Below are 18209 nucleotides of genomic sequence, written 5' to 3'. Positions count from 1 at the left end.
TTAAGTTCATAATTTCTTATAAAAAATACATGACTTGTTTTTGTGCGTGACGTAATAAATGAACGGAAATAGTTCCTAATTTTTATTTCAAAAAATTATCAATAACATAGTTCAAAAACATCATAACAATCCATGATTTAATCATGAAGCGACATAACTTCACCGATTTGTAAGAAGCATGAGCTGTCTGACGATAATGGCCTTTCTGTCGGATCAATATTCAGATTATCTGCTAATCTCCCAACATTTCCAGAATTTTTATAAACTTCATCATTAAATGGATATTTGAGATGCATTTTCTTGACATTTCCGGTGATTCTCTTGCTTAATTCCTTCGTTGTTAATGATTCTATTGATTTTGGATCCTTTCCTTCCTACAGGATTACAGAAAATTCATCAATTTTTCATCAGTTACAATATTAATCTACTTACATTCAAGCTTCTCTCAGCAAAATACGATAATTTGTCAGGATGTTCACTTGAAAGATGATTATCGATTGCTGAAAAGACGTTTGTTCCAAAGACACAAAATACACACTGGAAGTTGCCAAACTTATTGAAGCATTTTAGTAAATGCTGACTAATGTTCAACTTAGTTGTTGTCTGATTACATTTTACGCAAACTGTTGTGAAATTTTCCTTATGGCTTGACACATGAGCTTCAAATTCTGCAATCGTGTAAAATCCAATTCGACAGTCTGTGTCAGCAAAAAATCATAATTAGTTGATTTCATATCAAAGAATGAAAAATAAGTTCAACTTACATGGACATGGAAATGGATGGCAAACTTTGGGAATGGACTCTGAAATCATACTTTTTTCGATATTCTCGTTTTTAACTTTTCGAGGTTCAAAAACGACTACGCATTTCTCTTTTAAACGATGAAAACTCGAATGATGATTTGCTGTGACTTGATACTCATTGATTGAACGATAAAAGCAATATCGACATCTAAGGAAATAATTCTTTCATTACTGACTAGGCAAAAAATAAATCTTCAGTGTACTTACCCAAACTTTCCATAAGAATGTGCATTTTCTATGTGTACCAACAATACATTAATACTCTTAGGTCTAAAGCTGCAGTAAGAACAAAGTAGATAGTTTTGAGAATCTCGTTTTTGGTATTCACGATGTAGTTCAAGATGTTTTTGGAAGAGACTTTTGTCATTTGTAAAGTAGCTGCAAGTTGTTCCCATACATTTATACAAAGCTGCAATGCAATGCGTATTGTTGATCATTTTCATAGCTTCAAATTGATCCTTTCGAGATTTGAAATCAGATTTTTCTATCCAAGGTCGCATAATGTCTACTACATCATCTTCATCGTCATCATCTATCAAATCCACAATCTCCACTGGCTCATTTGCTGGAGTAGTTGATTGTACTGGCTCAGGTAAACTAGCAGTTGATTCAATGTGTGGCAAGACAGCTTGTTCTCCTGGTGAATCTGTAGCTTCTGCAGTTGATTTGCTTGAGACAATTCTAAGGACGTTACTTTGTTCCTCACTGGAATTGTTTTGTGGTTTTGACAGTTTAGGACTGATAGACTCGACATTCGATATCATAGGTATACTTTTCTTAATTGGTTCATCTTTGGAAGTAGATGCATTTGGAGACTTTTGTGCACTTATCTTAGTTATATTTAATGAAGAATTCACATTCATCATGTTCTTGATAATTTCATTGCTTTGCTGAGAAATTGATGAAACAGATATCTGATGTTTAGTACCTGACAATGCGTCCTTAAGTGCTTGCTGTTCTTTTGCACTAAGGGTTCTAATTTTAATAGGTTCATTTAAAATTTCTTTAGAAAGTGGCTTGACAATAACAACTTTTTGTGGATTATTTTGGGATGAATATATTTTTGTGTTCATTTCATTCGATGGTCCAGCAACAAGAGCATTAGATTGTTGTGTTTCTTGAACAGATTTTTCTACAGTCGGAAGCTTAATTTTAATTTTGAGATTTGGTGATTCAGCATTAGTTGTTGGTGAATTGATTTCAGAACTAGTATTTTTGGAAATCATTGTCAGTAAGTTCTTTTCCAAAGGTAAGTTGATCCTTTTAGGAACAGCAAATTTTGAATCGTCTTCGTTTACAACAGACTTTTCCGTTGTTTTTGTATCCTCTTGTATATCATTTTGGACGAAATTCTCAACTTTTTGATCACCATTTTCTGGTGAAATACGTGCTTGACTTTTCTTTGGCATTTTCTTGTATCCGCATTTTTTAGCAAAAGTATTTAATAAATCTTTAAAAGTATTCAATTTCATAGTTCTGTCATAACTGATATTATCATCAGAAGAATCAACATCTTCCCAATCATAAAGGCTACCAAGCCTAAATCTCTTTGGCTTCTTCTTTAATATTCCTTTGGACCAAGATAACATTTTTCGTTTCTTGTTCTTCTTTGAGGTTATAATCGTTTTAGTCTGAGTTTCAGGTTCAATGTTAGTTTCAGTTTTAATTATTTCCGTTAATGGCTTTAGAGGTTGTTGAATTTCTTCAACTGGAACTTCTTGGACAATTAATGAAGGTGTAGGTTCAGTCTTGAACTCTGGTTCTATCTTTGCAACTTTCATAATAGGTTTTTCTTGGGATATTGTTCTCCTCTTTTGTGATTTTGGTTTTGTTCTTGATTTCGTTTCTTGAATAGTCAAATACTTTTGGTAGAACTCGTCATTCAACGTAACAGGCATATCTTCTTTAGTAATATTTAATCTTAGTAATTTAATTGTTAGAGGTTTTGTTTTTAGGTTTTTATTCATCGAACCAGATTTTTCAAATGTTTTTGGTTTTACGCTGACTCTTGGTTGTCCGCATGCTCTCATTATACCTTCACAATCGATACTACTTAAAATATTCTCATGGAGCTTATCTAGTTCAGTCAATTTTTTCTTTCTAGGCTTCTTTCTTTTCTTTTCCGGAGAGAAACTAAGATTGGTTTTAATTGGACTTGTTTTTATGGTTGGTAGAATTACAGATTCAACAGAGGTTTCCATTTTCTTAGCATCGTCCTCAACGCTTTTACTTTCATCTTTAATTAGTGTAGGAGTTAGCTCTGCATCTACTTTACTTTCTAATAAACTATTGCTTTGACTTGCCTCGCCTTGTTTATTCTCGTCTACCGACTTAGTCTCTGACATATTTTCAACTTTAAGTGTATTTTTTAGGAGTAGATCTTGCATTTTCTTCACTTTCTCAACTCCTAGGACACTTATTAGTCCTTCTAAAACCTTTTCAGGATTCTCTTCTTCATTTTCTAACAAATTAGTAAGCACATTAGCTTTTAGATCTGGTGCATTATTAGATGCAATTGAAGATGTCGGTTCATCTTGATCATTGTTTACATTGGTGTCAATTATTTTAACATCGATCGATGTAGATTCAATTATTTTATCATTTTGATCTTTAGATTCAAGTTCCTTTGGATCAATTACTTCAATTTCGGTATTAAGAATTAACTTCTCATTTGCAGTGGCAATTGATTTTTTAATTTCGTCCGACGCTTCGTGGTTGATAATTTCAGCAGATTCTGCAGCTGAACAAGACACAATTTCTGAAAGTTTAATTTCTTGAATGGTTTCTTTCGATACTTCTTTTTTAACTTCAACATTGTCTGTAGAAATTGGTTGACTTTCAATTTTTTTCGGTAATAGCTTTGGCTCTGTTTCAGTTTTATCAGCTCTTGAATTACAACTTTTCTTTGCAATTTCATAATTTTCAGTACATTTTGCTAACTTGGCTTTAATTTCAGGATTAATTTTGTCTACTTTTTCGACGTTTGTTATCTTTTCTAATGATTTAGTCATGTTACTGTTATTGTCAACAGTTTTTGGTAAGTTTCCTGCAATTTTAGGTCTTTTCTCATAGGCAGTGCTTTTGGTAGAAGTATTTTCATCATTTAAGTCATTAGAATCCATATTTTTGTCAATATATTTAGCCTTAGTTTGCAATTCTGTTTTGCTTACGTTTTTATTAACTCCTAGTTTAGGAATTTTAATACTTTGAATCTTCTTAATTGCTTCACTAAGATTTTTTGGAACTGATGATTCAGCTTCTTTCTTATCTATTTTGTTTTTAACTGATACTGATTGTAAATTATCAAGCTTATTATTGGAACTAGAGTTGTCGTCATTTTTACGTTCAACTTTGGTTTCTTTGTTAGAAGAAGTTAGATTAACAAGCTTAGCATTTTTAGAAGAACTTGTTTTGTTATCTCTAAAGGATTTAGAATTATCTGTCGAACTCTGTCTTTTGAACTTATCAGAATCCATTTCTTCATCGTTCTCACTAGGTTGATAACAACTATATCTTCGTTTAGGCATTTGAGGAGTTGTGTGACTGACTGGTGATTGTGAACGTTTTCTTTTGAAATTTGGATCATCTTTATTTAAACTTCGATTCCTTTCATCACGAAATTGTTGTCGATCATTAGAGGAGTGTCGTTGATTTGAGTGGAACCTAGAATTGCTCTCATATGGATCTAGAATGGGTCTAGAATAAGGTCTACCTCGTGGATGCCTTCCTCTTCCACGAGAAAATTCTTGCAAGTTTCGACTATATTTTTCATTGTATCTTGAAGAATTGCTAGGTCGATCACTCCAACGTCCAGATGGTCTATCAGTTTCAACTTTTTGATGAAACCTTGGAGATTGATTGTCATCACGAGCAGGTGATCGCGATTTACTTTTATTTTCAATTTTTTGCTTTGGATCATAAATTACTGTAGAACTCTTGTCTTCACAAATTCGCTTCCTTGGATCACGTTGCTCAATACTTTCGGCAGTCTTTGTTTCTTTTGGAATACTTTTTTCAATGGTTGCTTTACTGGTTGAAGGTGTTGAATTATTTTTGGTTGCATTCTGCGAACAAAGAATATTCCAAATGAATCACAAGGGTGTCTAATGACTAATTATTTCTACATACAAAGTTAAAGACTACCTAATGCGCCATTTACAAATTTAAAGACTAAGCTTTTCTACACAATATTATGTAATCACTAAACTACAAACTAAAATAAACACACTTACACTCTTCTGTTTCGATTGATTCTTCAATGCAATCAAAGTCTTTTCCATTTGCTTAATTTTTTCATATGACGGTCTCTTTTTATCAGATGTTATGCATTCATACATAATTTTCCATTTTTCCTCAATACTGTTCCCCTTTACTTTGACTAACATTTCCTTCACAAACTCCAAGTGTGGGAATAAAATTTTCTTCTTTAGTTCTAGCGGATCAATACTCTTCTCATCCATTTTATGGTTATGTCAAATTGCGTTTTAAAAATTTTAAATTAGGCTGTTTTGAGCTTTGGTGATGAAACTAGTTTAAAGTTAAGACTATTTCTAATTTATCAAACTATGAATTAAACTTATAACTTCATTTCTTATAGACAAAATTTGAATAATTCACAAAACATCCAAAAATTATTTTAAACAGTCACAGATTGTATTCCTCACTTTAGATCACTGAATGGGTTATTTAGCAATGTTTAGAATAGATTTACGATTCATTTCCTATACTATTCAGGTAGATTTTTAAAGTTTCGAGTTCACAAACTGCAATAGAAGTGATCACATCGAGAATTTTTGTTTGAAAATAAATAAACAGTAGACTAAAATTGTTTAACTTTACCACATGCAGGTGCGCTGTCATCGTTGAAGAGAAATTAGAGAACCTCACAACCCAAATCATCTGTTCCGGTAAACAATTTAAAGATTTTCATATTTTTACGAATTTCTCATCAAGTAGGCGTTGTTAAAAATTTGAATTTTTACATAATAATTGAACCTTAATTCATCAGTATAGCTGTCATGTACTGTCTTGCGTATAATTTCACTTGCTGTGATTTTTCATATTGTATGTTTCTGATTTCCAAAACCTCTCAAATGATAATCGCAGAACCATTGAATTTGCTGATGATGTCAAATTTTTGTAGTTTAAAATAATAAACCAAAAATAATTTAGTTTACTATAGATTAATTAACGAAAAATGGTACAGAAACGGAGCACATTTTTGATACTTATACTTTGTATATTATGGTATATCTGTTCTTCAACGAACAATGTCATAGGTGAGTACAATTAAATTTTTTTCTAGAAAAAATCCAAAATTTTATTAAATTTTTTTCTTTTTTTAAATGTCACTTTTTAGGGAAGCTTGTCCTCTCAGAATTTCCATATCCGATGACAGTCACGATGGTTCAATTATTATCCATAACTATTTATAGCGGTCCATTCTTCAATTTATTTAACATAAGGAAATATTCTGATATGAATTGGCGATACTACTTTACATTCATAGTTCCACTGGCATTTGGCAAATTTCTTAGCTCCGTTACTAGTCATTTCTCCATATGGAAAGTGCCCGTCAGTTATGCTCACACAGGTCTGTAACATAATCTTTTCATCGATTTTTCCTGCGATTATGAAAACTCGCAATATACGCATCCACAAACTAACGAAAAATGCCTCAAGTGAATTTAGTGAAAGTGAAATCCATGAATTATGAAATTTTGTGTCTATGTGTGCAGTACAGCATGTTGTGTATTGTGTCAGACTCTCAAATATTTATTATTTCTATGAATTTGTGCAAATGTTTGTGATAGACATGAAGCTTTACTGTGTTTTACCTTCGTGACCTTACTTAACACTTCTTATTTCTCCCAATTGTATTATAGTCAAGGCAACAATGCCTCTTTTTACTGTCGTTCTGTCGCGAATAATTATGAAGGAAAAGCAAACAACGACAGTTTACTTAAGCTTATTACCGATTATTGCTGGCGTTTTAATCGCAACATTGACTGAGATATCTTTCGATATGATAGGACTGATAAGTGCTTTGATTTCTACTTGCGGTAAGTGATCCTGCTTGATCCTTAAATACACTTGCTTGAGTGATTGTCTGAATATTAACGCTGCATCACTTCTCATTCCAGGATTCAGCTTACAAAACATTTTCTCAAAGAAGGTGCTTAAAGAAACTGGAATTCATCATTTAAGGTTGCTACACATTCTTGGTAGATTAGCATTATTCCTATTTCTTCCCGTTTGGATATATTATGATATGTTTAGCGTACTTTCACATACAGCTATTGTAAGTATAATTGAATATATTTTTACTGCCAAACTTATCACGATTATTAAATTGCAGGCTAATTTAGATTATCGAGTGATTTCACTTCTATTCGTGGATGGCGTATTAAACTGGCTTCAAAATATTCTCGCATTCTCAGTGTTATCACTTGTCACACCCCTCACATATGCTGTAGCCAGTGCATCGAAGAGAATCTTCGTGATTGCAATATCATTGTTTGTTCTTGGAAATCCAGTAACATGGATGAATATCGTCGGAATGTTAACAGCAATTATTGGTGTTTTGTGCTATAATCGAGCAAAGTTCTTCTCACGAGCATCAAAAACATCACTTCCGTCATATGTCAACGATCAGTATCAAAAGCTCATACCCAATGGAAAGCATAATCAAAATGGAATTAATCAGAATCTTTTATTTAAGCCATCAAATTTAAGCAGTGGATCAAGCATGTTAGTCATGTAAAATTTGTATAATTAGTAGTTGAAAATTTGATATTACTAATAATGTTATCTTGATTTACAAGGTAATTTCATGTCCAGGAATGAATCATGTGATTTACAGCTAACGACTTTTTATCGTACAATTCCTACTTCATATTTCCTCCTTCATTTCCTTTCATTTCTTCTATAGTTCAATTTATTTTATTGAATTTTTTGTTGTAAATTAATTTTTTGTATAAAATATGATATGAAAAAATGTATTTCCTTGTAAGAATTTTGTCAGACTTTCGCCCAACTCTATTCGCGCCTTATCTTTAGCAGCCTAATGTGGCTAATCTTGTAGGAATTTTGTAGTCAGTAGATTTTCATACGCAAAACTTCACTTTAGATATTAATTTTCCGGTTAAATTCAGACAAAGTGAAAAGTCTGCTAAATTTCCTGTCGGAATTTGAGCGGATTTTCAAATTTTGATTAGAAAATTGCCGTTAATCTACTTAAAAGTCAATGTAGAGCCGACTTCAAACTTTGTTTAGTATTCCTTAATAACTAATTCACTATCCCATCGGAAATTATTGTCAATTTTCAGTATTTGGCATAAGATGTCACGTCTTTTGCCATATTCTACCTCAAATTTTAAGAAGCACAGAACCTAAATCCCCTAAAATTAGTTCAATTATCTTAGCATATCTTAGCAATTAAAATATTTTTTCCTTCCTTCCACTATTATCGTCCATCTTTAAGCTTAAGCAAATTTAGCTAGACTTAAAGTCTAAAAAATCTGACGAAATTACTACAAGGACTTTTATGACATATATAACGATGGATGAACGTGATAGATTTTTTATTAGAGAAAAATTTGTAATGATTTTATGTCGTGTGATGTTGAGAGAGAGCATCAATGTATGTATTGTAAAATAGACTTATGGAATGAATGATTTAAGACAAAAAAATTAGTAATTTAATTCAAAAAAATTCGTGCCAGAAGTGGTACTTATGTTTTTATGTTGTATCATTTATAAAAATTATGCGATAAGTGAAACAAAATTTAACGCCTCGAATCGAAGGAAACAAGAAAAAAAAATTAATTAAATAAAATTCTGTATATTGAATATTTCACCAAGTCAACAAGATTAATGCCTTTTTAATACAATTTACACTGATTATATCGACTAAGGAAATCCCGTCCATGAGACAAGGTTTCCAATTTCACATCACAATTAGCAAATCCATTGAGATGAATGGCTGCATAATCTGAGCAGTCGATTACATTATCATCGTTACAATCCTTTGCATATTTTATCATGTAATTTGTAATGATTTTAGATGCGCACGGGTAGTCACTAGCACAGTCTGAAAATGCATTTTCTCTGTTTGGATTATCGTCAGGAAAAACAACCTTTCCAGCATCTGCCCAGTATATTCGGGATATGTAGAATGGACCTGAGGAACTATGATTGTTAGATTGTTGTGACTAGAAGTCATCCTCAATTATTTACCACAGTACTCATCTTCACATCCTCGAAGGACATTGCAGTTCGTAAGTCCCACGCAAATACATCGCAGGCAAGTTGCATTCAAGTTTGACAAGTAAATTTCTAGACATTAATTCAAGTTAAATCACTGGATATACAAAATTATTAATATTTACCAGATTTAACTACTCTTAGGCAGCAGAAAACCATGAAAATAGCCAGAACTTTCATGATTCTAAGTCACTTCTTACATTCAACAGAACTAAAAATCGACTGACTTAACTAAGCAATTAACTAATTACTTAACTGTTGAATAATGCAAAGAGTAATTGAGATAATATATTTATTTTTTTGGCCAATTGAAAGTGAAGCTACTTCCAATAACACTTTAGATATTTTATTAATAATTCATTTTTCGTCTTATACCTTATAAAAATGCAGTGCAGGCTGATGGACGTAAACATTTAATGCTTACCCTTCTTCTTCTTTTGCTGGTGCTTTCTTTGTTGTTGTCTTGGTCCTAAAACTTCCTCACGATTCGTTGGAGTTTTGACATTTTGACCGAGATTTTGGGCTTTCGTCATGTCACTAAGGGATTAAAGAAAATGATTAAGTATATCCTAAAACTCAACAATGATAAAATACTTACAATTGATCAGCTTGTCCAGAAGCCATTCCTTGTGATCCTTTCATGACTTCTTTTACTCTACGATCCTTCTTCTTCCTATATCCAGTACGTTCTTGCTTAGGCAACCATCTTTCTGGATCAGGTTTAACATTTGGATCGAAATATTTTGGCAATTTGTTCTTACGCTTCTTCTTGGCCTTCTTTTGTGATAAGTCACTTCCAGGAGTACCTGGTGATTGATCAGACTTGGTAGTCTTCTTTTTGACTGCCTTTGCAATCATCATCCAGTTCGTAGCTTCCAATTCATCAATTTCAGCTTGAGTTGTCAATGTTTCAAGTGCTGGCAATTTCTTCGATGCTTCTTGTGCCTTTTTAGGATCAAATTGGGCATACGCAATGACTAACTGAGCCAAGATCTTCATGTCTGTTGGATTGGAACGGAATAATTCTTCTAAACTCTTTGCCGCTGTTTCAGCTTCTCCGCCTCTTAAATGGAAATCAGCAGCTTGTCTCCACATATCAGATAAATCTCCAGCAGTTTTGCTCTTGTTCTTCTTATACCAATCGACAGCATTTTTAAGAACTTCAGAAGCAGCTTGCTTATCATTGCTGCCCAAATGAAGTGAAACAAGTGCTGACACAACACCTGGACTGAATTTTCTGTCATTGTCCAATGACTGTAAGACATCAATTGCCTTAGATTTGTTGCCAGACATAAGATGTAATTGAATCAATGCAAAACTAATGTCTGAAGATAATTTTGGATTTTTAGAAACAAACTTCTCTAAAACTTCAGAAGCTTCCTTATACTTCTTGTCTTTCATGTATTGACATGTCTGGATTAAGCTTGCTTGATATTCTAAGTCCGGATATTTAAGAACAAGCTTGTTAACAAGTTGAGTTAAATCTCCTTGATTCGTGTAAAGTGCCAAAATACAGTTATTGACAGCAATAGATTTCTTCTGACGATTATTCAGCTTATGCTCTACAGCATCAACCATAGCAGCACGAATTTTCTTCTTTGAATCGAAGACATTTTGATCCTTGTTGATGACAACGGAATTATTGGAAGCAACAGCAACAAGTGCTGGATCATTAGGCTTATTTTTCAATGTTTCAGCATAAATGACAGCAGCTTCTTTGCCTTTTCCTTGCATTTGAATGCAATAAGCCAATTGGACACGAATAATAGCTAGTTCATTTTCAATGTCCTCTTCTGTCATTGTTTCATCCTCTTCTAAAAATTCACGGCACATCTTTTCGCTGAGAATAAGCTTCTTTTCAGCTTCTGTATACTTTCCAGTTCCAGATAAAGCAACAGCTGAATTATATACTAATTCATAAGTATTTTCACGGAATTCAGGCAATTTCTTATCAGTGCCTTGAATTGCCAAGTTAGCAGCAACAGCTGACATGTTCGTTGTTCTTTCTTCTTCATAATCATCCGTAGAATTCTTGACTATGTCTCTATAAATAGTATAGCAATCATCATATTGTTCCAATCTATAAAGCACTTGAGCTTTCAATTCCTTCAAATTTGGTGGAAGAGGATTAATCTTGGAATTATCAATCGTCTTTAGTGCTTTTTCTGGTGTATTAAGACGATATTCACAATAAGCCTTCTCAAAAACTAAATCCTGAACAGTTGGGCACTTTTCGATGAATTTCAGAGCTTCATCAAACTTTGACAACTGAATCAACGAAACAGCTTTGCATTGTGCTGCTTTAGATTCCTCTGGCGCAATGCTCAAGACTATAATAATTAATTTATTTTACTGGATTATGAACAAAAAGGGTTAATAAAATATTTTCTCACTTTTATTGGCTGATTTAACAGCTTTATCGTATTCTCCAGCTTGTCCAAACTTGTTGAGTTCCGTATAATATTGACGGATATTCAGCTCTTTCTGAGCCTCTCGCGAAGCCATTGTAAATTAGTTATTTTATTTTTTGATTTGATAGAAAATTGAACACGAAGACACAAAATTACACGCGGAAGTTAATAGTTGGGGTTCTACAATTTAAATCAATTGATTTTGAGTGAAAATTTTCTGTTATACAAATCGAAGTCTCCCTAAACAATTTTACGCACGGAAGTTTATATCACAAGATCAGAAGATGGAATTGTTTGACAATATTAATCAAGTAAAAAGCCTTTTAGACAAGGTAATTCTACAAACATTAGAGTTGGTTGAAGAAGATCTTACAATAAAAATCAGTATTGAGAAGCTAACCAATGAAGGAGCTTTAAATTTAGCAAAAACAAGGTAAATTTTAAAATTATTGTGAAATTTCAGATTTCTACGATTTCTTTAAATCAAAAAAGCTTACCTCATAAAGACATCATTTAACATAATCCAGTACTATAACTCATTCATTAAATTGATTTTTTAGATACACACAAGGATCAAGTTCTGTATCAATAACACAACTTCCAACAGAAGATGAAGAGAAGGAATTTAAGGCTTTAAGGACAGTTGAGAGAAATGAGGATGATACAGCTATGCAATTCACGTTAGAATCCCATGAAATCGATAAGGATAACGACTACATAGATCCAATGCATTGGTTTGGAATCTTGACACCTCAAACTCTTAAGACTGCTCGCGATAAGTACCAAAAAGCTATTGAACTAAGTGTAGAATCAGCAAATGTTCGACAGCGCATAGCTAAGAACACTGAATTAATTCAGAAGCTGAAATATGTTAAGCTACAGTTTGAGACAAATGAGGAATAAAAGCGTAGATGAATTGAGATATTACTGAACACTCTGACAGTTAATTTTATTTTTCTTAAAAACTTATCATCTTACATAAAATTACTTAATGTCTATCTAGCAAAGTCATTCCTTTCAAAAAAATAATTTAATAATTAAAACTGAAAACAAAATAATCGGGAACTGAGGCAATAAATTAATCTCGTCAATCACACAAATCATATTACTAGTTGAATTTTATGTCGATACTTTCTTACGTTTCTTCTGAATTTTCCTATAGCCTGAAAAGACATTGAATGTGAATTAGATGAAAGTTTATTCAAATGAACGTTTTGTAACGAACTTTTAAAATTCAAATTCAAAATTAAATTTGAAATTTTCAAAAACTAAAAAGCCGTTATTTAATTAAAAGTAAATACCAACCTTTTCCAAACCATCCAGCTTTTGTAACAGTACGCATTACAGTATTTGAAGACTTGTCTTTATCATCATTATTTGACGTCTCTAATTTAGAGTTTTCCTCTTCTTTCATTTGTTCGTCCTCTTCTTCATCAGTATAGTCACAACACTCGCAAACTATAAGCTTCTCATTACGATAAGTAGTTATCTTAAAATCCCGATTAATGGGCTTGTAGAATTGACAAATTATAGCTTCATATTTATCATAACAAAATTTACACTCTGCCTTTGCCGCTTTTCGTTCATTCACAGTTGAACTTCTCAATTTCTTCCTATGATGTATATCGTCGTGATTTTTCCATAAATTTGCATCGTCTGGCGGGAGATTTACGATGGTATGCAGACCCGAATATGCATAATTCACATCCGACCATTTCGGTAGGTTATCGTTTATTGCCTTACAATAATTTGCAAATAATTGCTTATAATACTGCTCTGGTGTCTCATTCAATTGCCTTGTTATGGACGATGACGTTGTATCCTCATCAGACATATCGTCACTCTGCACCATCTCAATATCATTCTCATATAAATCATTCCTTATTACGTTATTTTTATCACAGATTGGTCTGGATTGTGAATTCATAATCGAAGAACCATTCATTGTGCTCGGATTTAAGCCATTCGAGTAAGGCAAAAGATTAAGATTATTTGTTAATGTACTTATAATTTGATTGTTATAATTCAAGATAAGTGCCGTAGCTGTTAATGCCTCTTTTGATGTCGTCTCGATTGGCGCAAATGCAAGTGATGCCGTAAGCAGGCTGTTATTAAGTAATGCCATATCAATTAAATTTTGATTCTGTTGTAGAATAATATTGGCAATGCTAGGATCAGTTTTCACTTCCTTCTTGATTGTTGATTCTTCCTCTTCCTTAATTAACTTTGTGTCTATTACTGGATTGGATTCAGTTACTTTAATTTGTTCTTCTAATTTCACAGGTTCTTCTTGCTTTGTTTCAACATTATTTGATTCTTTCGGCTGTTCTGTCACTTTCACTTCCAAATTATCGATTAGTTCCTCAAAATCAATTATTTCCTCTTTAACTTCAACAAACTTACTCGGATTTTGATCATATCTATTGTTATTTCTATGTCCATTGATTCTTATTGGCTCATCTTCAGTTAAGTCTACAGTTTCCTCAATATCCTGCTTCATCGATATCAACTTTCCATTCTCATGTGTCGTTTCTATGCTACCCGTTGTCTCTATTTTAATTTTTACTTCCTCTACATCATCTGAGGTGTCTATTTTGTTCGTTTGATTTTCTGAGGAGGATTGGCTGACTTCTGTTGATTCTTGACTTACTTCTCTTGATTCATGACTTACTTCTATTGGATGTTGACTAACTTCTGTTATACCTTGATTTGCCTCTGTTGATTCCTTTACCTTTTCTGAGGTTTCTTGCAGTTCTCTTGAATTCTCGTGACAATTTCCTAAATTGTCATCACTTTTTATTGCATTTAATTCCAAATCCTGATTAGTTTCACTTTTTATAACACCCATAAATGTATTAATCGATTCCGCAGACTGTGATTGATCTTCAGACTCATTTGATAATGTTTGCTTATCGGAACTTAAAGTATTTGTGGATTCATCGTTCTGATTAAAATCCTCATCATCATCATCCTCGTCTATATTATTTTTAACTCTTTTAAGCATAGGCTGTGATGCAGTATGAAGTTCCTCTTCCTTTAGTAATGATGCATGCTGGAAAATTGGATCTTCAAGACGATCATAAATTGGAACTTCTATAGTCAAATATTTCATAACAATTTTCATGACTTCATCACATTTGCCATTAATTTTGAGCGATGATATTGAATCTTTTGGTGTCCATTGAAGATTTACAATATATATTTTTGGACGCTGTTTTACAGGCTTGTCTAGAGCCCAAAGCCACGGATATTTCTTTAGCACTTTTAAACTTGATCCTAAACATAAAATTACATCAGCCTTTTCGACAGCTTTTGTGGCACCATTCCAATTTAGTGGCCATTTTAATGATCCACGTTCACCGAAATGCACAATTGTGTCAATTAATGGATTAGCACAAACACGACATCGACGATTTGTCTTATGTTGGAATCTTGATGTTAACGGTGTCGTATCAAATAATCTCCAATATTCTAAAGCAGGTTTACAGGATTTACAGACTTCTACATACATATTACCATGAAGTTCTGATAGTGAGAAACGAGGAAGACCTGAACGCAAATGAAGTCCATCACAATTCTGCGAAACTACATATTTAAGAATTTTCCTCCTATGCAATTCATATAGTGCCATATGTGTAAATGTTGGCTCAGCCAGTGACAAGTCATGGTCACCAATTTCCTCTCCTTTTTGCAGCAATGTCCAGATTCCTAAAGTGAATTTTTGCTTTTAATTTCGTTATTCGATAATTAATGAGTTGTTGGACATACCTTGCGGACCCCGATAATCTGGAATTTTAGCAGAAGTGGAAATCCCAGCACCTGAATAAACTACGAGATGTTTGGCATTTGAGATCACAGAAGCAAGCTTCTTTGCCTTAGCTTCTAAAATTTCCGCCTTATCTTCCTTCTCAAGCGCTCTATCTTTGTATTTTTCGACACGTTTCGCTCGTTCCACAACTTCCTTTACCACTTCTGGATGTTCGTCTATGTATTTTAATTCCTCTTGTGTTCTGGAGTTTTCGCATTTCTTTAAAATTGCTGCGATCTAAAAATATCCCAAAATTATTTTTATACATGTACAAATTAATGCGTAGATGTACTTACTTTTCTTTTCTTAAATGCCTTTTCGCGCTTTTTAGTCACAGGATTTGAGTCCTGATTTTCTCTTTTTCTGGTTTGCCGAATAAATGAAATTTCATCCATTTTCCTTAGAAAAGTCATAAATAAAGTATTTTATTCATGTCTACTAAATACAGCTCACATTAATTAATCTCACTGACGATACAAAAACAAATCTAATCTGTTAGAAACTACTCAATTTTAATAAAATTAAATTTTTTACTGTCCTATTCAGAAGTAAACATAAAAATTATACAAGGCTTGGACACTCAAAAATTTCAAATTTAAAAAACCCGTTAAATTTCTTAATACCTTGAAAAATAATTTAAATAATTTTTTGTGTTATTCTGGAGTGCTTATTTAAAGTAGATAATATTGACTTTTAAGGATGATATTTAAGAATTTTCAAAGGTAATTCGAGTGTGTCTGCCTGCTTTGTAGAGTGAAATTAGGAGAGTTTTACTTTCTAATTTTCTCAAAATTTAATTGAGTCATCAAAATACCACTGAAATTTAGTTTAAACCTTCAAATATCATCACTGTAATTAATAAAATCAACTATAATTATCTGAACTCGTTAAAAAAGATGTTCATCATCAACGGCTTTTTTAAATTCAAATGAAAAACTTCCCAATTTTTAATTAGTTCATTACCCCTTGTTTATCAAGTTGATGACCCGTGTTTTGGCTTCGGAAAAATCATATTGTTGCAAAAATAGCTAAATTAACACAATGGACGATATTTTATCAGGCCAGAATAATCTAAGGAATGCTCTCACATCGTGTGACGATCCATTGAAAGCCATAGAGGCATTTCAAGTAAGTGATTTAATAATTTTTCAATAATTGCACAAATGTTTACAAATTTTTTGCGCTTATCACTTCCAGTTGAGAAATGGAATTGCATTTCAGTCTTTACGGCCAATGCTGCCTTTGCTGGATCTTCATATGATACCTCGATTGGACTTTCACACATCAATACTCGAGGAATTGAGAGATAAATTGATCCAGCAAATAAATGACATGAATACAAAAACAGATGTTAAGGAACGAGATAAGAAATTAAAAGACCTGCTAAATAAAAGCTTTGGATTGATTCGTGTCAAGCAGCTTCGTCCAGCAGTTATGGCAATTTTAAGAAATATGAAGCAGATTGATGATAAATATTTGCGAGTATTAGTCCGCGACCGAGAACTTTATGCTGCTTGTGACGTAGAAGTCAAAAGACAAATCTGGAGAGATAATCAGAGCTTGTTTGGTGATGAAGTATCACCTGAATTGTCACAATATATTCGTGTAAAAGACACAATCATTTATGATCATTTAAATCTCAACAATTTGTTCTTCTCGCCATCACCAAAGAACAGGCGTCAAGGAGAAGTAGTTCAGAAATTAGCTCACATGATTGGATCATCTGTTAAGCTTTACGATATGGTCCTTCAATTTCTTCGAACACTCTTCTTACGTACAAGAAATGTTCATTATTGTACATTACGTGCAGAACTGCTTATGGCTCTTCATGATCTCGACATTCAGGAAATTATCTCAGTTGATCCATGTCATAAATTTACATGGTGCTTAGATGCATGCATTCGAGAAAAACAAGTCGATATTAAAAGGTCACGAGAGTTACAAGGATTTTTAGACAACATTAAACGAGGACATGAGCAGATTTTGGGTGACTTGTCAATGACGTTGTGTGATCCTTACGCAATCAATTTTTTGGCAACATCAGCTATTAAGATTTTACTGCATTTAGTCAGCATTGATGGACTGCCAAGAAGTAACCAAATTTTGATTTTATTGCTGCGCATGTTGTCATTAGGATTGTCAGCATGGCGAATGATTGACACACAAGATTTCAAGGAATCAAAGTTTGACATTCAAATATTGACAAAATTCCTGCCTGCATTGACATCACTTATGGTTGATGATCAAGCACGTTACTTCCATTCTCGATTGCCACCAGATGAACGTGCAAGTGCTTTAGTCGTAATTGACCATGAAGGTCCAGTTCCAGAGGCAATTGAAGCATATATCCAGGAAAGTTCTGTTGCATCTATTTTGACTATGTATTATGCGCTGCATGTCGCTAAACAAAAGGATCGAATTGGACTGTTGAGAATCTTAACTATCTTGTCATCATGTAAGGATGATCGAGCTTATGAAGATCCATTCCTTCATTCCCTAATCGCATATCTTATTCCAATGGCTGATGAATTTTCCAACGAAGAATTTTGTACTGGATTATTTGATGGATTTTTATTTGCCGGTTTAAATCGCGACAACGTCAGCAAGCACATAATGAAATTGTTATGGTATGTTCACGCAAAGATTAACAGAATTCGATTAAATACTGTCATTAAGGCCATTGAACCAGATTATGCAAATGAACTGTATGACGCATTAGTCAAGAAAATCGAATTGATACCAGAACCCATGCAAATTGAGACCAATTAAAATGGAAGCTTGCATATTTTTGGGTATTTTAAGGACATTTAGATTTTAAGTAATTATGTAAATTTATGAAGGAACCAATAAATTTTAATTAAATAATTTGAGATATTTTAAGAATTATTAACTGGAACGACACTAAATTATTCAAATTGCAG

General features: G+C 32.9%; 6 protein-coding genes across 6 annotated transcripts; 3 read left to right on the top strand and 3 right to left on the bottom strand.

The window, feature by feature from the left end:
• Positions 1 to 52: 52 nt before the first annotated feature.
• On the bottom strand, positions 53 to 5733 carry LOC139087883 (calponin homology domain-containing protein DDB_G0272472-like). Its single transcript, XM_070636840.1, has 6 exons — positions 5644 to 5733; positions 5037 to 5567; positions 1012 to 4868; positions 765 to 952; positions 433 to 698; positions 53 to 374 (listed from the first exon to the last, which is right to left on the bottom strand). Exons 2-6 carry the CDS (start codon positions 5262 to 5264, stop codon positions 138 to 140), a joined length of 4776 nt encoding a protein of 1591 aa, XP_070492941.1. The 5' UTR covers positions 5265 to 5567; positions 5644 to 5733; the 3' UTR covers positions 53 to 137.
• Positions 5734 to 5918: 185 nt separating this feature from the next.
• On the top strand, positions 5919 to 8676 carry LOC139087871 (solute carrier family 35 member E1 homolog). The gene is made up of 5 exons (XM_070636823.1): positions 5919 to 6083; positions 6164 to 6397; positions 6690 to 6866; positions 6948 to 7105; positions 7163 to 8676. The coding sequence occupies exons 1-5, from the start codon at positions 6002 to 6004 to the stop codon at positions 7565 to 7567; spliced, it is 1056 nt and encodes a 351-aa protein (XP_070492924.1). The 5' UTR covers positions 5919 to 6001; the 3' UTR covers positions 7568 to 8676.
• Positions 8677 to 9360: 684 nt separating this feature from the next.
• On the bottom strand, positions 9361 to 11637 carry Srp72 (signal recognition particle 72). The gene is made up of 3 exons (XM_070636671.1): positions 11463 to 11637; positions 9668 to 11399; positions 9361 to 9606 (listed from the first exon to the last, which is right to left on the bottom strand). Exons 1-3 carry the CDS (start codon positions 11572 to 11574, stop codon positions 9483 to 9485), a joined length of 1968 nt encoding a protein of 655 aa, XP_070492772.1. The 5' UTR covers positions 11575 to 11637; the 3' UTR covers positions 9361 to 9482.
• A 102-nt stretch (positions 11638 to 11739) lies between these two features.
• LOC139087767 (coiled-coil domain-containing protein 115-like) lies at positions 11740 to 12412 on the top strand. The gene is made up of 2 exons (XM_070636672.1): positions 11740 to 11913; positions 12041 to 12412. The coding sequence occupies exons 1-2, from the start codon at positions 11765 to 11767 to the stop codon at positions 12381 to 12383; spliced, it is 492 nt and encodes a 163-aa protein (XP_070492773.1). The 5' UTR covers positions 11740 to 11764; the 3' UTR covers positions 12384 to 12412.
• On the bottom strand, positions 12397 to 15826 carry Sirt7 (sirtuin 7). The gene is made up of 4 exons (XM_070636670.1): positions 15585 to 15826; positions 15249 to 15525; positions 12786 to 15188; positions 12397 to 12643 (listed from the first exon to the last, which is right to left on the bottom strand). The coding sequence occupies exons 1-4, from the start codon at positions 15699 to 15701 to the stop codon at positions 12600 to 12602; spliced, it is 2841 nt and encodes a 946-aa protein (XP_070492771.1). The 5' UTR covers positions 15702 to 15826; the 3' UTR covers positions 12397 to 12599.
• A 440-nt stretch (positions 15827 to 16266) lies between these two features.
• NELF-B (negative elongation factor B) lies at positions 16267 to 18153 on the top strand. The gene is made up of 2 exons (XM_070636673.1): positions 16267 to 16416; positions 16486 to 18153. Exons 1-2 carry the CDS (start codon positions 16330 to 16332, stop codon positions 18055 to 18057), a joined length of 1659 nt encoding a protein of 552 aa, XP_070492774.1. The 5' UTR covers positions 16267 to 16329; the 3' UTR covers positions 18058 to 18153.
• Positions 18154 to 18209: the final 56 nt, after the last annotated feature.

This window comes from Chironomus tepperi, unplaced genomic scaffold (assembly GCF_022539635.2).
Source record: "Chironomus tepperi strain 1889 unplaced genomic scaffold, CSIRO-AGI_Ctep_v1 contig_137, whole genome shotgun sequence".
Taxonomy (NCBI): Eukaryota; Metazoa; Arthropoda; class Insecta; order Diptera; family Chironomidae; genus Chironomus; species Chironomus tepperi.
Note: the sequence above shows the minus strand (reverse complement) of the source record. Positions and strands in the feature narration are given on the sequence as shown.

What these genes read in the sequence shown, in the direction of transcription:
- LOC139087883 (XM_070636840.1), bottom strand. Translation starts at nt 5,264, where the DNA reads ATGGATGAGAAGAGTATTGATCCGCTAGAACTAAAGAAGAAAATTTTA. An exon ending in CATTCTTATGGAAAGTTTGG is followed by an intron (nt 953 to 1,011) that starts GTAAGTACACTG and finishes TTATTTCCTTAG; the next exon opens with ATGTCGATATTGCTTTTATC. An exon ending in CCATCCATTTCCATGTCCAT is followed by an intron (nt 699 to 764) that starts GTAAGTTGAACT and finishes TTGCTGACACAG; the next exon opens with ACTGTCGAATTGGATTTTAC.
- NELF-B (XM_070636673.1), top strand. Translation starts at nt 16,330, where the DNA reads ATGGACGATATTTTATCAGGCCAGAATAATCTAAGGAATGCTCTCACA. An exon ending in AAGCCATAGAGGCATTTCAA is followed by an intron (nt 16,417 to 16,485) that starts GTAAGTGATTTA and finishes TATCACTTCCAG; the next exon opens with TTGAGAAATGGAATTGCATT.
- Srp72 (XM_070636671.1), bottom strand. Translation starts at nt 11,574, where the DNA reads ATGGCTTCGCGAGAGGCTCAGAAAGAGCTGAATATCCGTCAATATTAT. An exon ending in TGTTAAATCAGCCAATAAAA is followed by an intron (nt 11,400 to 11,462) that starts GTGAGAAAATAT and finishes TAATTATTATAG; the next exon opens with TCTTGAGCATTGCGCCAGAG. An exon ending in TCTGGACAAGCTGATCAATT is followed by an intron (nt 9,607 to 9,667) that starts GTAAGTATTTTA and finishes TTAATCCCTTAG; the next exon opens with TGACATGACGAAAGCCCAAA.
- LOC139087767 (XM_070636672.1), top strand. Translation starts at nt 11,765, where the DNA reads ATGGAATTGTTTGACAATATTAATCAAGTAAAAAGCCTTTTAGACAAG. An exon ending in TTAAATTTAGCAAAAACAAG is followed by an intron (nt 11,914 to 12,040) that starts GTAAATTTTAAA and finishes TTGATTTTTTAG; the next exon opens with ATACACACAAGGATCAAGTT.
- Sirt7 (XM_070636670.1), bottom strand. Translation starts at nt 15,701, where the DNA reads ATGACTTTTCTAAGGAAAATGGATGAAATTTCATTTATTCGGCAAACC. An exon ending in AGGCATTTAAGAAAAGAAAA is followed by an intron (nt 15,526 to 15,584) that starts GTAAGTACATCT and finishes GGATATTTTTAG; the next exon opens with ATCGCAGCAATTTTAAAGAA. An exon ending in AGATTATCGGGGTCCGCAAG is followed by an intron (nt 15,189 to 15,248) that starts GTATGTCCAACA and finishes AATTCACTTTAG; the next exon opens with GAATCTGGACATTGCTGCAA.
- LOC139087871 (XM_070636823.1), top strand. Translation starts at nt 6,002, where the DNA reads ATGGTACAGAAACGGAGCACATTTTTGATACTTATACTTTGTATATTA. An exon ending in TTCAACGAACAATGTCATAG is followed by an intron (nt 6,084 to 6,163) that starts GTGAGTACAATT and finishes GTCACTTTTTAG; the next exon opens with GGAAGCTTGTCCTCTCAGAA. An exon ending in CGTCAGTTATGCTCACACAG is followed by an intron (nt 6,398 to 6,689) that starts GTCTGTAACATA and finishes ATTGTATTATAG; the next exon opens with TCAAGGCAACAATGCCTCTT.